Below are 16,664 nucleotides of genomic sequence, written 5' to 3'. Positions count from 1 at the left end.
TATATCTAGCAGGGAGATATATGCGTTGTGAGAAAATTAAACTAAAAGCTGGAAATACCAGGTAATTCTATTAACCTGACCACAGAATTCTCAAATGGAAAGAATAATTTCAGTATTATCCAATTCATTACATATAATCATTTATATGCCAAAATGTTTTCCAAGGTCATTTTTGGGCAGTTGATGTCTGAGATCATTAACACTTTGGCAGGCAGAATTACTAGTCAATGGGACCATAAGAAAGTGAAGAAACAGTTTAAAATGAACACAAATGAGGTCAATATGCTAAGGAAACACACACTGGCAGGAAACAAGACAACTCCATAACATAAGAGAAGTACAGCAGGGCACAAAGAAGGAAATGGAAAGGATCTGGGTCAAGGGAGCATCAATAGCCCATGCAGCAGAGCTTTAGGAAGTTCAAGTTCAAGATGGCCAACACTGCAGGCAGGCACATTAACCTTTCTTCCTTCCTGGTAACCCAGTGAAGTGACATCAAAGAAATACAAAGGGAATATATTCATAAAGGTATTGCAAACTGGAGGGAAGGATGTTAATAAATCAAGATTTTGGTGAATTTCTAGAAAATGGTAGGTACATGAAATATTCATAAATCTGAGGGAAACTGGGCAGATTTCCATATTGAAGTAAAGTGGACAGGATGAACCCACATACAGCCATATCACTGTGAAATTTAAGAACCCCGAGGATAATGAGAAGATCCTATAGGATTCTATTGGGAAAAATAAATTACTAAAATGAGTAAGAATCAGATTTATCAGATTTCTCATCAGCAATGTTAGATGCTAGATGGCAATAAATCCAAGCATTGAATTCTATATATAAAGTATGTTTCAGATAGGCAAAATTCTGAAAATTTGCTTTCCACATACCCTTTCTAAAAAAATCACCTATAGATTCACTGTATGCAACGCCCATGAGGGATCTCCTTAACAAAGACCTACAAAATCGTATTTGGCTTCAGAGTCACCCAGCAGAGAGATGAGACAACAGCATGCCACGAGGGTAGCAGCAGGCATCTGACCTCACGGGCAGTCCTCGTCATAGTCCACACAGCTGTAGAGGAGTTATTCCCGCTGCCATGCAGGGGACGACTCAGGTGCATGAGACACACCGGGCAGGTGTGGGGCCACTTTGGCTTAGAAGCCTCATATTTTAAACAAATTATTAGCTCTTGTAAACAGCTCTATAAACACAGATCCAAGAATTTTCATGATGGACACGCCTAGTCACAAAAGTCAGCATACTCAGAAAAGCTAAAGCTATGGCTTTCAAGTAAATATTTACAGTCCTGCCAGGCCAGGTGCATTTACCTAATCACAGGTAATTTTTATCATAAACGATAGTGCCTGATGTACAGCTGACACTCCACACCTATCACATTTCTGGGGGACAGATCTAAAAGGTAACCAACTGGGTCCCAGGTCAATGTCTCCTGCAAAGGAGAAAGGGGGTTTGTTATTAACCTTTTATCCAAATTTTACAAAAGAAAATCCAAGAAACAGTGGAACCAACCTAGATACCAAAGAAAAAACAATTTGAAGATCACAGATAGAGAGTAGGCCTAAGAAGCAGTCTGTTAAAAAATGAAACAGTGACCAAACAGAAACTTCTGAAACAAGGAAAAGAAAAGCAACTAGGAACTCCAGAAAAACAGGGAGCTGAAGATAAAGCTTTTTATTTATTATTTGTGGAATAATTCTGAGCACTTGTAAGAAAATCAAATCTACTTGATCTGAACACAGTACAGTTCTTCCAAGAGGGGTATAATTTGAGCGACATTGACTATTTTCCCCACTACAGATCTGTAGTGAACAATGTTTGTGTGGTCATGTTATTATATTGAGTTCTCAGTAGCTTTTCCTTTTTAGGACCAATTTACACTTAACACATAGAAGATATAACTATAAGTTACAGAACAGAAAAATCAGTACCATAAATATTTATAATGTCAATGTGGTAGGATAGTTAACAGGAGATGGGGAGAGACAGAGAAATGAAGGGATGGTAATTTTTTATTAACATAGAAAGCAGTGAAGAAATACTGTCCACAATTCATGTATCAAAAACCAGAGATTTAAGTTTACCATTTAAGTTTAACAGGTAAGTAATAGCAGAACAAAACAAAACAAAAAACCTAAACTAACAAAAATAAGGACTGCTGCCCTGGATGGGTAGTTCATCTGGTCAGAGCGTAACCCCAATACGCCAGGATTGTGAATTTGCTTCCCAGTCAGGGCACATAGAAGAATCAACCAAAGAATGCATAAATAAATAGTTACTCCTGAGGAGTGGAACAGAAGATGGGAAGGTAAAATTTTACTTTTCACTTATATGTTTTTCATTGTTTAAATTAATTTTCCACGTGCATGCTTTACACTGGTAATAAAAAGACTGATGTCTATATCTTACTGTATTGATACAGACTTAGGATTCGACAATTTAGAAACAGTACAGAAAATGAAAAAAAAATTGGAAAGTGAGGTTTTTTGAAATAAGGCTAAAGGGTACAGGATTAGATTATGTATAAAAAGGGGAGGTAAAATATAATTTTATAAAGTCAGTTAATACACTTGAGACAGCATGGTTAAACCTTGAGGGCATTATGCTAAGTGAAGTCAGTCAGAAAGAAAAAACAAACACCAAGTGATCTGACCTATACGTGGACTCTAAACAAATAAACGAACAAACAAAAATGAACTCAAAGAAAGAGAAAAGCTAAGTGGTTGCCAGGGGCAGTGGGATGGGGATAAGGAAACAGGTGCAGGTGGTCAAGAGGCACAAACCCCCAGTTATAAGGGGAGTCCTGGGGATGTGATGTTCAGCATCATGATTACAATGACAATTCTAAACAGTAACTGAAAGTGCTAAGAGATGGATATGTTAGCTAAACTTACCGTGGTAATTATTTTTAATACATACATATATCAAATCATTACATTGTATATCCTGAACCTATACAGTGCTATATATTAATTATATCTCAATAATGCTGGGAAAAACCAAAATCATTAAAAAAAAGAGAGAGTTCTCTATAACAGAAAATGAGCCTTTATTCTAAAAGGAAAGCACTTGAGGGACTAATACAGGAACACACACACACCAACCCCCAGAGAGCAGCGGGGCTTACAGGGAACACTGGAGCCTCTCACTGCCAAGGGGTTTCTCAGAGGACCGTGACAGTCTGCCCTCGTATTATCTCTTGACTGTCAGGAGGCAGAGCTGTGATCTATAAAGATCCTATAGGATTCCATTTGTAACATGACTCACATTCTTCGTTTCAATTAAAAGCAAGCTGCAATACGTGAAGCCAGTAGACTCCTTTGGAGTACACTAGTTAAAAAGGAGAGGCTTTCTTTTTTTAAATCAAATCTGCATGTCTTCTATTATAATTCTTAAGACTTAACACAAACATGAGAGACACAGTAGACTGAGGTTATGCCCATAAACACACAATCACAACATTTGGCTCCAATGATCCTGAAGGGCTGACAGGCACCTGACTCCTTGCTACTACTCTTGTTCTCCTCATATATTATTTATTTATTAACTTATAAAACACTGCTGTAGCATCTAAGTGCTAACATACAAAGTTAAAAACATATCAATTATTTACAGCCATCAGCTAATGGAAACAGAAAAGAAAAAAGAAAAAAAAGATGTTGATAACTTACTGCAAACCTACTAGGAAAGGGTCTAATGAATGAATGAATTCTTGAATCAAGAAAAAACATTTAAGTAAATATAAAATAGTTATGTAGGTACCTAATCAGTAGTTAGTCAGCCAATTCTTATTTAAAAAAACACACTGTAGAACACCTTCAGCAGGGGAGCATAAAGAAAGAAGGAATCCAATTTATAATACATGAGATGACGAGATGGGTGATGGTGACCAGTGAGATGCGTAAAAGACAACAAGAGCTGAGGAAGCAGAGGATCTGGCCTGTGAGCTGTACAGCCAATAAGTAATGTCTCTGGAAAGATGAATGGGCTACTACCCGTGGGCCTTGAAGGTCTTTCTCTCAAATAAAAAGAGTTCTGGGAGCTTGGAAACAAATTAATCCTTTCATTTACTAGTTTTCATCATCTATTTTGGTTTAGGGGTTTTTTTTGTTTTTGTTTTTTTTTTACTAATGCTAGGAGGCAATGCAGTACAGTAGAAAGAGGCTTTCATTTTCTCCTTTTAAAATGGAGACAATATCCCACAAGGTGTTTTGTATTCAGGACAAAATAAGATAAAATATGTAAAGCACTAGAATACTAAGTACTACATAATTGTTAGTTTTCTTATGCTATGTCAGAGATGGCTATGAGATTTGTGCGTCAATGAGAAGTTACTGCCCAGCCAGGAAGTGACCATATTTCCCAGCCCTACTAGCGTGACTTTGGCAACTGACGTCTTCTCTCTTGGGTAATGCAAGTGGAAGGGGTGTTCGCGAAGCCCAGGCCCAGGCTGTTCAGAACCAACCAGATATACCTTCCCTCTGTTCTTTCCCCAGCTGCCAGTTGGACACAGGTGATGCTGATAAGAACCCAAGTGATGGCAGAGCCACAGGAAAGATGATGCCTGGGCTCTCCTCCATCACCTGTAGAGAAGAGCCACATGACAACCAGGAACACTGATACTGACTGTTACATGACAGAAATAAACTATTGTGTTAAGCCACTGAAACGTTGAAGCCACTATTTGTTACAGTAGCAAGTGTTACCCTAACCAATATAAACATGCTACATGATAACACTATGATAATGGTGAGGGTGTCAGACATTGTATCAAACAAGCCTTCATTAATGCAGTTATAAAATCTTGGCCAAATAGTACATGAAGAGATGTTCAACATCATTAGCCATCAAGAAAATACAAATCAAAACCATAGTAAGATGCTACTTCATTTCCACTAGGATGGCTATGAACAAGAAGATAGACAATGACAAGTACTGGAAAGAATATGGAGAAATTGGAATCCTCACACATTGCTGGTGGAAATGCAAAAATGGTGTAGCAGTTGTGGAAAAGTTTGGCAGTTCCTAAAAAAAATTTAAACATAGTTACCATATCACCCATCAATTCTACTCCAATTCTACTCCAATTACCCAAGAGAAATGAAAACAGATGTTCACACAAAAACTTGTACAGGAATGTTCAAAGCAGCACATTAGCTTAAAAGCAAAATAGTTCAAATGTTCATCAACTGATAAATGAATAAACAAAGTATGATATATACATATATCTTTTCATATGATGAAATATTATTCAGTTATTAAAAGGAATGAACTGCTGATACATGCTGTAACATAAATGAACCTGGAAAATATTACACTACATGAAAGAAGCTGGGAACAAAAGATCACTTACTATGGTTCCAAATATATGAAATACCCAGAATACACAAATCCATAGAAACAGAAAATAGACTGTTGGAGGATGAGGGAGCTGGAGGGAAATGGAGAGACTGCTGAGAGGTAGGTTTCTTTTGGGGGTGATGAAAATGTCTTACAATGTTACATGGTAGTGGTTACATGGAGAATATACTAAAAACCACAGAACTGTATGGTTTAAAAGGGTGATATCTGTGGCATGTGAATCATTATCTCAAATTGTAAAAGTCTCAGCTGTTTGCTTTATCTTGCCTTTCAGAGAATCTGCCTCTACACTGAAAAGTGCTGTGCTCTTCTGGGGTGATGGCTGGAAAAGAGTATGAGGGAACCCTCCTGATGCTAATTTTGATCTGGGTAGTAGCTACATAGGTATATACACATGTACATATTCATTCTAGGCATGACTCTATGGTCAGAACTAGCAGAATCCTTCCTCCTGGCTTCCCCTGCAACCAGGTTAAGCTCAAACAGACCCAATACCCCATGCACAAAATGCCCATTCGCCTATAAAAAACACAAGGTACAAGCTTTCCTTAGCTTGAATAACAGTGTAGCTAACACAGAGATGAGATAAATATTAAAAGCTACCCCTGAGAATGGCATGAAGGTGGAGAATAGGATAGAGTCCCAGAATAACTACTAAAGTGTGTATTGCATCAGCAAAATTCTGTAAGGAAGAAACAAGTCCTAAAGGGGTAGTGTGGGATGTGGGGGGAGGACACAAGACAGAATTGCAGATGGAAAATACTTTTTCCCCCTGTTTAGGTGCCTGCCATCTTCAAAAATCAAGTTCAAATCACAGAATAAGGAGAGCTTGTTTGGTCTTATAATGTAAACTCATCTAAGTACTTAATAGTCAAAACTGAAGTGATCATCAGAATGTTTTCAAATTCCAAATAAAATAAAATTTGGTGATTCTACCAATCTTCCTTGGGACCCTCTGAATGCATTGGAAATACTGTCTTTAAATTGGAATGAATTCCTCAAAGGACGTCACTTACTTGCAGGAGACTTTAGTTCTGTCAGCCACCATGGTCCATTGCTGCTGATTGGTGGAAACCTCAATGTAGTAGCTGTAGCTTCGATCATCACAGTCCCAAAGCAATAACCTGAACAAAGGGAAAACACAAGAATGCTGTGGAATGTTCTAACTGGCTGTTTCCTTAGGCTGCAGGCATGAAGGGATGGTGTCTACTCTCTCTCTCCCCCTGCCGCCTTCACCCCACCATACTTTCAGGACAGGAGGAAGTAAGTATCAATAAACCCCAGACAAAAGTTTGATGAGAGAAGGTGGAGTCAATCTGCAGCAGGAGGTTTGTCTCTTTAGGACTTTATTTCACAACTCACCCGATCCCAGGCAGTCTCTGTCCCTCAAGTGGCAAAGCTCTTCTGACTAGTTTATAGGGAAAAGATGTCAGCAAATCCTCTTCCTAATTCCTTGGTCAGCTGTGCCGACCAAAGATAATAACCTGAGACCACTGTTTATAGGGGAGTCTGTGCTTTCTAATTAATTGGCAGTGTCACAATAACCTAATTATCACATTCAGGTTCCTTGTCATTATTACCAAACCGTTTGTTTGCAGCACTTTGGTAAGATTATCTGATTTGGACATACAGGAAAACACATTCATTAGTAAAACTTTCCTATTATTTAAAAATTGCTTATCTGGTCCTGTTTGTTATTCTTATCCCCTGCCCCCCTTTTAGCCCAGGTAAGAACCTAAGATACATGATTCCATATCCACAAAGCCCAAAAGAGACAAAATGTATATATGGTGATGGGAATGAGAACGGCGGTTGCCTCACAGGGTGGCAATGACTGGGACAGGGTGTAAGGGAACCTTCTGGGACATCGGAAATGTGCTGATGGTGATCTGAGTGGCAGTTATATGAAAACATTCATCGAGCTATATTTTAAAATTTGTACACCGTTTGTGTGTTATTCCTCAATTTAAAAAATAGAACAAAAAAAGAACCCAAGCATTGCAACACAGGATCAGACTACAGTCCATCCTTCTGCCTGGCATTGCCACAGTGGTGGGGACTCATTGTTTTCTACTACCTCAGCCTCATTACTCCTTCTGATACAATGTCTACCTTAATGTTTTATAGCTGGCCATGCATATTTGTTTCCTCCACCAACCAGAAAGCTAGTAAGTCCCAGTACCTATGTCTTCTGGGTTTTTCTTTTTATTTATTTATTTTTAAGTTTTTATTGAATTTACTGGGATGACACTGGTCAATACAATTATATAGGTTTCAAGTGTACAATTCTATAATATATCTCATATATATTGTACTGTGTGTTCACCACCAAAAGACAAGTCTCCTTCCATCACCATTTATCAACCTTTTACCCTCTTCTACCTGCCCCCTCTTTCCCTCCCATACAGTTGTGTCTGTGAGTTTTTGGGGTTTTTTTGCTTAATCCCTTTACCTTTTCACCCAGCCTCCCAACCCTCCCCCACACCTGACAGCTGTCAGTCTGTTCTCTATATCTATGAGTCTTTTTCTATTGTTTGTTTATTTTGTTCACTAGATTCCACATATAAGTGAAATCATATGGCACTTGTCTTTCTCTGACTAGTTTATTTCCCTTAGCATAAGGCTCTCCAAGTCCATCTATGCTGTTGTAAAAGATAAGATTTTCTTCTTTTCTGTTTTTGCTGAGGAGTATTCTGCTGTGTAAATGTACCACAGCTTTTTTTATCCATTCATCTACTGGTGGGTTTATCCACTCATCTACTGGTGGGCACTTGGTCAGCTTCCGAATTTTGCAATGAACATAGGGGGTGCATTTATTCTTTCAAATTACTATTTTGGGTTTCTTCAGCTATATCTCCAGAAATGAAATTGTTAGGTCATAAGATAGGTCCATTTGTAATTTTTTGAGGAAAAGTTTTCAACAGTGGCTGAATCAATCTGCCTTCCCACCAACAGTACACTAAGGTTCTCTTTTCTCCACGTCCTCGCCAGCACTTGTGTGTTAATTTATTAATGATAGCCATTCTGACATTGTGGTTTTAATTTGTATGTTTCTGATGATTAGCGACATTGAGCATCTTTTTATACGTCTATTGGCCATCTGTATATTCTCTCTGGAGAACTGTCTATTCAGGTCCTTTGCCCATTTTTTAATCAAATTATTTGGTTTTTGGTGTTGAGTTTTATAAGAACTTCATAAATTTTGTATATTAAACCATTATCAGGTGTATTGAAGAATATGTTCTCCCATTCATTGGGTTCTCTTTTCATTTTGATGATTCCTTTGCTGTGCCAAAATTAGCTTGCTGTAGTTCTATTTCATTTTTACTTTTGTTTCCCTTGCCCGAGGAGATATATCAGAAAAAATAATGCTGTGAGAAAGGTCCGATATTTTTTTAAATTTAATTTAATTCTCATTCAAGTACAGTTTTGTTTTATATTCCCTGCCCTGACCCCCCCCAGTGCTCCCCACCTCCCTCCCATTTCCGCCCCCCACCTTAATTATTGTTCATGTGTCCTTTATACTTATTCATGTGAGTCCCTTCCCTTTTCCCCTATGATTCTCTCCCCTCTCCTCTCTGGACCCTGTCAGCCTGCTCCATATTTGAGTGTCATTGGTCATATTTTGCTTGCTTGTTTGTTTTGTTGTTTAGCTTCCTGTTAAAGGTGAGATCATATGGTATTTGTCTTTCACCACCTGGCTTATTTCGCTCAACATAATGTTTTCCAGTTCCATCCATGATGTTGCAAAAGGTAGGAGCTCCTTCTTCCAGAAAGGTCTGATATTTTACTGCCAATATTTTCTTCTAAGATTTTTATGGTTTTAAGTCTAACATTTGAGTCTTTAATACATTTTGAGTTTATTCTTATGTATGGTGTATGAAGGTGGTCTATCTACTTTTTTGCATGTATCTGTCCGATTTTCCCAACACTACTTATTGAATAGACTGTCTTTACCACATTTTATGTTCTTGCCTCCTTTGTCAAATATTAACTGACCATAAAGGTGTGGGCTTATTTTCAGGCTGTCTATTCTGTCCCATTAATCTATATGTTTGTTTTTAAGCCAGTACCATGTTGTTTTTAAAAAATTCAATTTCTTTTTAGAGAAAGAGGGGAAGGGAGGAAATAAATGAGGGAGAGAAATAGCAGTGTAAGAGAGAAACATTGATTGGTTGCCTATAGTATGTGCCCCAACAGGGGACAAACCCACAACCCATGCATGTGCCCTGATCAGGAATCAAAACACTGACTTTTTGCTTTGTGGGACAATAACCAAACAACTGAGCCACACTGGCCAGGACAGTACTATGCTGTTTTGATTACTAGGGCCTTGTCGTATAGTTTAATATCAGGTAGCATGTTTTCTCCAACTTTGTTCTTTCTCAGGATTGCTATGGATATTTAAGGTCTTTTGTGGTTCTATACACATTTTTGGAATATTTGTTCTAGTTCTGTGAAATATGCCATTTGGTACCTTCATAGGAATTGCGTTGAATCTATAGATTACTTTGGGTATTATGAACTGTTTAAAAAAATTTTTTTTAGCCTGGCTGGTGTAGCTCAGTGGATTGAGCACTGCGGACCAAACAACTGAGGTACAATTCCCAGTCAGGGCACATGCCTGGGTTGCAGGCCAGTTCCCAGCAGGGGACGCACAAGAGGCAACCATATATTGATATTTCTCTCCCTCTCTCCTTTCCTTCCCCTCTAAAGATAAATAAATAAAATCTTTAAAAATATATATACATATATTTTATCTTGCTAATTCTTTTTTCAAGTACAGTTATCTTCATTTTCCCCCCACCACTCCCTATCCACCCTAGTCATCCCCACCTGCTACCCTTGATCATACCCCCCTTTGGCTTTGTCCATGTGTCCTTTATACATTTTCTTTGACAACCCTTCCCCTTTCCCTCCCCCATTATCCTCTCCTACCTCCCCTATGGGTACTGTCAGATTGTTCTTAATTTCAGTGTCTCTGGTTATATTTTGCTTCCTTGTTTTGTTGATTAGGTTCCACTTATAGGTGAGATCATACAATATTTATCTTTCACCGCCTGGCTTATTTCACTTAGCATAATGCTCTCCAGTTCCATCCACTCTGTCACAAAGGGTAGGAGCTCCTTCTTTCTTTCTGTTGTGTAGTATTCCATTGTGTAAATGTACCACCGTTTTTTGATCCACTCATTTACTGATGGGCACTTAGGTTGCTTCCAGCACTTGGCTATTGTAAATTGTACTGCTGTGAACATTGGGGTGCATAGGTTCTTTTGAATTGGTGTTTTAGGATTCTTAGGGTATAATCCTAGGAGTGGAATTGCCGGGTCAAAAGGCAGTTCCATTTTTAGTTTTCTGAGAAAATTCCATCCTGTTTTCCACAGTGACTGTACCAGTCTGTATTCCCACCAACACTGCACTAGGGTTCCCTTTTCTCTATATCCTCTCCAACATTTGTTGTTTGTTGATTTGTTTATGATGGCCATTCTGACTAGTGTGAAGTGGTACCTCATTGTGGTTTTAATTTGCATCTCTCTGATGGCTAATGATGCTGAGCATCCTTTCAAATGTCTCTGGGCCCTCTGTAAGTCCTCCTTGGAGAAGTGTCTGTTCAAGTCTTTAACCCATTTTTAAACTGGGTTGTTTGTCTTCCTGAAGTGGAGTTGTGTGAGTTTTTATATATTTTGGAGATCAAACTCTTGTCCGAGGTGTCATCTGCAAATGTGACAAATATGGGAAAATGTTTTCCCATACAGTTGGTTCCCTTTTCATTTTGCTGATGGTTTCTTCAGCCATGCAGAAGCTTTTCATTTTGGTGAAGTGCCATTTATTTATTCTTTCCTTTATGTTCCTTGCTCTAGGGGACAATATCTGAGATTTTCCTCCCTATGTCCTTCCTCCTCTAAGACATTTATGGTGTTATGACTTATATTTAAGTCTTTTATCCATCTTGAGTTTATTTTTGTATATGCTGTGAGTTGGTGGTAGAGTTTTTGGTGTTTTTTTTTTGCATGTAGCTTTCCAGATCTCCCAATACCATTTGTTGAAGAGGCTATCTTTACTTCATTTTATGCTTCTTCCCCCTTTATCAAATATTAATTGACCATAGACTTGGGTTTATTTCTGGGCTCTATTCTGTTCCATTGATCTATGTGTCTGTTCTCATGCTAGTACTATACTGTTTAGATTACTGTGGCCTTCTAATATAGTTAGATTATCAGGTATTGTTATCCCCCCTACTCTTCTTCTTTCTCAGAATTGCTGCCACTATTCAAGGTTGTTTAGGGTTTCATATACTTTTTTGAAATGTTTGTTCTATACCTGTGAAATATGTCATTGGTATTTTAATAGGGATTGTATTGAATCTACAGGTAGTGTGAACGTTTTGATGATGTTAACTCTTTCTGTCCATGAGTATGATATGTGCTTCCACTAATCTGTATCTTCTCCAATTTCTCTCCTCAGTGTCTAATAAATTTTCAAGTTCAGGTCTTTTACATCCTTGGTTAAATTTATTCCTAGGTATTTTATTACTTTTTAATTTTTTTCTATTGCATTTTTCCATTACCATTTTAGTCCCCTTAAACCCTCCTCACCCCCTCACAATCACCAAACTGTCATCCATGTCCATGAGTCTGTTTTCTTTTTGCTCAATCCTGCCACCCTCTACTCTCCCCCATCAGCAGTTATCCTGCTCTCTATCTATAAGTTTGTCTCTAATTTGCTTGTTAGTTGTTTGTTCTTTAGATTCCACATATGAGTGAAATCATACAGTATTTGCCTTTCTCTGACTAGCTTATTGCACCTAGCATAATGTTCTCCAGGTCCATCCATACTGTTGTAAAGGATAAAATTTTCTTCTTTATGGCTGAGTAATATTCCATTGTGTAAATGCCCCATAGTAGTTTTACCCATTCATCTATTAATGGACAGTTGGGCTGCTTCCATATCTTGACAGTTGTGAATAATACCTCAGTGAACATAGGGGTGCTTATGCTCTTTTTAATTAGTGTTTTCAGTTCCTCCATATATATTCCCAGAAGTGGGATTGCGGGGTCAAAAGGCAGATCCATTTTTAATTTTTGCAGGACCTCCATACTGTTTTCCACAGTGGCTACACCAGTCTGCATTCCCAACAACACTGCAAAAGGGTTCCTCTTTCTCCACATTCTTGCCAGCACTTGTTGTCTATTTATTTATTGATGACAACCATTCTGACAGGTATAAGATGATATCTAATTGTGTGGGTTTTTTTTTTAAAGATTTACTTTTATACAGAGGGGAAGGGAGGGAGAAAAAGAGGGAGAGAAACATCAATGTGTGGTTGCCTCTCATGCACCCCCACTGGGGACCTGGCCCCAACTCAGGCATGTGCCCTGACTGGGAATCCAACTGGTAATCCTTTGGTTCTCAGGCCAGGGCTCTAACTGTGGTTTTAATTTTCATTTCTCTGATGAGTAGTGATGCTGAACATCTTTTTATATGTCTATTGGTCATCTGTATGTCCTCTTTGGAGAAGTGTCTATTCAGTTCCTTTGCCCATTTTTAATTCCGTTATATTTTTGGTGTTGAGTTTTGTAAGTTCTTTATGAATTTGGGATATTAACCCATTATCAGATGTATTGGTGGATATGTTCTCCCATTTTGTCAGTTATCTTTCATTTTGTTGATGTTTTCTTTTCCTGTGCAAAAATTGTTTAATTTGATGTAGTCCCATTTGTTTATTTTTTCTTTTGCTTCTCTTGCCTAAGGAGATATATTTGATAAAATATTGCTACAAGCAATGTCCAAATTTTGGTGCCTATGTTTTCTTCTATGATTTTTATGGTTTCAGGTCTAACATTAAAGTCTTTTAAACACTTCAAACTTATTCTTGTGTATGGTATAAGAAGGTAGTTTAGTTTAATTTTTCTACACATAGCTGACCAGTTTTCTCAACACTGTTTATTGAATAGACTGTCTTTAGCCCATTGTGTGTGCTTCCTTCCTTTATAGAATATTAATTGACTGTAAAGGTGTGGGTTCATTTCTGCACTCTCTATTCTGTTCCATTGATCTATGTGTCTGTTTTTATGCCAGTACCAAGCTGTTTTGATTACTATGACCTTATACTATTGTTTTATAGTAGGTAATGTACATCAAACCAGTACTGCAACAGATGTTAAAGGGCTTGCTTTAAGAAGAAGAGAAAGAAAAAAAAAACTGAGGTAAGTCTAACAATAAAATAGCACTAAATATATACCTATCAATAACCACCTTATATGAAAATGCTTTAAATGTTCCAACTAAAAGACACAGGGTAGGTGAATGGATAAGAAACCAAGACCCATATACACAGGGTCTGGCACAAATAATGACCCTTTTATTGTAAAACCTTTTATTACAAAATCATGAGCATGCAATTCTGTAACATTACAACATCATCCTCAAGCACAACGTATGAAATTTTAGTGTAAGTGTTCAAATTAAAACTATAAATTATTAGACCCATATTGTGACCCTACCAATCACGCTCAAGCAGATGTCACTTCTTCTAGACCCTGTATGCTGCCTCCAAGAGACTCACCTCAAAGTGAAAGACATACACAGACTAAAATAAAGGGATAGTACAAGATACTTCATGCAAATGGAAATGAAAAACAGCTGGGGCAGCAGTACTTATATCAGACAAAAGAGATTTTAAAACAAAGGCTATAGTAAGAGACAAAGAAGGACACTACATAATGATAAAAGAATCCAACAAGAGGATATAACCCCAATAAACATTTATGCATCCACCACAGAAGCACCTAAATATGTAAAACAAATCTTGGAAGGACACAAAGGGAGAGATCAACAGAAATAGAGTCATTGTCAGAGATTTTAACATCCCATTGACATCAATAGGTAGATCTTCCAGACAGAAAATCAACACGGAGACAGCAGCCTTAAACTACACACTAGATCAAATGGATTTAATTGATATCTTCAGAGCTTTTCACCTCAAAGCAGCAGAATATAAATACCTTTCAAGTGCACATGGAATATTTCTAGGATAGATCACATGTTAGCAAACAAACAAGTCTCAATAACTTTGATTGAAATCTTATCAACCATCTTCTCCAACTAAAATGCTATGAAATTAGAAATCAAACACAAGAAGAATACTGCAAAACACATAAAGACATGAATGCTAAATAACATGGTATTAAACAATGAATGGTTCAACAAGGAGATCAAGGAAGAAATCAATGGATACCTTGAAACAAATGAAAATGAGAACACAACAATCTAAAATCTGTGGGACACAGGTTTTAGGAGCAATCCTAGGAGCAAAATTCATAGCATTATAGGCCTATCTCAAAAAACAAGAAAAAGCTCAAATGAACTATCTAACTTTACACTTAAAGAAACTTGAAAAAGAACAACAAACAAAGCACAAAGTGAGTAGAAGGAAGTAAATAATAAAGCTCAGAGCAGAAATAAACAAAATGGAGTCTAAAAAAAGATAGAAAAAGATCAACGAATCCAAGAGCTGGTTCTTTGAAAAGATGAACAAGATCGACAAACTGTTAACCAGACTGATCAAGAAAAAAGAGAGAGAGGACCCACATATATAAAATAAGAAATGAAGGAGGAGAAATAACTGACACTAAAGAAATACAAAGGATCATGCCAAGATATTATGAAAAACTATATGCTAACAAACTGGACAACCTGGATGAAATGGATAAATTCCTGGAAACATACAATCTTCCAAAACTAAATCAGGAAGGATCAGAGAATCTGAATAGACAGATTGCACCAAATGAAACTGAAGCAGTAATCAAAAAATTCCCAACAAAGAAAAGCCCTGGACTGAAGGTTTTACCAAACATTCCAAGAAGAACTACTGCCACTCCTTCTCAAACTATTAGAAAAAAATTAAAGAGAAGGGAAGCCTTCCAATCTCATTTCACAAGGCCAGTGTTTTCCTAATTCTAAAACCAGATAAAAACACTACAAAAAAAAGAAAACTATAAACCAATATCTTGATGAATATACATGCTAAAATCCTCAACAAAATTATCAGCAAACTGAATACAGCAATGCATCAAAAAGATGTTATACCATGATCAAGTGTGATTTATTCCAGAAATGCAAGGTTGGTACAACATTTGCAAATCGATAAATGTGATTCACCACATAAATAAAATGAAGGATAAAAACCACATGATCATATCAGTAGATGCAGAGAGAATATTTGATAAAATCTAGCACCCATTTATGATAAAACCTCTCAGCAAAGTTGAACTAGAAAGAACATACCAAACATAATAAGACCATCTATGACAAACCCACTGCCGGCATCACACTCAATAGGCTAAAACAAAGTATATTTCTTAAGATCAGGAACAAGACGGGTGTGCTTTCACCTCTCTTACATAACATAGTACTGGAAGTCCTAGGCACAGCAATCAGACAAGAAGAAGAAATAAAGAGCATCCAAATTGGAAAGGAAAAAAGTAAAACCATCTTTATTTTCAGATGACATGGTACTGTATATAGAGAACCCTAAAGATTTCACCAAGAAACTGCTATAACTGACAAATGAATTCAGCAAAGTAGCAGGATACAAAATTAATATCCAGAACTCAGCTGCATTTTTATATGCCAATAACAAACTAACAGAAAGAGAAATTAAGAAAACAATTCCATTTACAATTGCTTCAAAAACAATACAATACCTAGGAATAAATCTAATCAAGGATGTAAAAGACCTGTTCTCAGGAAATTATAAGATACTGGAGATAGAAACTGGAGAGATGCAAATAAGTGGAAGTACATACCACGTTCATGGACAGGAAGGATTAACATCATTAAAATGCCCTTACTACCCACAGCAATCTATAGCTTCAACACAATTCCTATCAAGATTCCAATAATGTATTTCACTGAACTAGAACAAATATTTGAAAAATTTATATGGAACCACAAAAGGCCCTACATAGCAAGAGTGATTATTATTTTTTGATGCAATTTTATATTTTTTCTTAGTTTCCTTTTCTGTTAGTTAGTTACTGGCAATATAAAAATGTAAATGATTTCTAGATATTCATTTTCTATCCTCCTACTTTACAATTTTACTTTTTTCTTTCCAATTTGGATGCCATTTATTTCTTCTTCTTGACTGCTGTGGCTAGGACTTTCGGTACCATGTTAAATAAAGCTGGTGAAAGCAGACATGCCGGTCTTGTTCCTGACATTAAGAAGAACACTTTTAGTTTTAGCCCATTGAGTATGTTGTTGGCTGTGGGCTT

General features: G+C 37.1%; 1 protein-coding gene across 2 annotated transcripts in view; it reads right to left on the bottom strand.

The window, feature by feature from the left end:
* Positions 1–16,664, bottom strand: part of BTBD9 (BTB domain containing 9) — a 470,437-nt gene that overhangs the window by 70,450 nt on the left and 383,323 nt on the right. For both annotated transcript variants that reach the window (XM_037063262.1, XM_037063263.1), the window contains exon 9: positions 6,402–6,509. In XM_037063262.1, the coding sequence (XP_036919157.1) occupies positions 6,402–6,509 (108 nt within the window). The remainder of the gene's footprint in view (positions 1–6,401; positions 6,510–16,664) is intronic.

Source organism: Sturnira hondurensis, unplaced genomic scaffold, assembly GCF_014824575.4.
Source record: "Sturnira hondurensis isolate 20B ecotype Veracruz unplaced genomic scaffold, ASM1482457v3 Scaffold0014430, whole genome shotgun sequence".
Classification (NCBI taxonomy): Eukaryota; Metazoa; Chordata; class Mammalia; order Chiroptera; family Phyllostomidae; genus Sturnira; species Sturnira hondurensis.
This window is presented reverse-complemented; position numbering and strand designations above follow the sequence as displayed.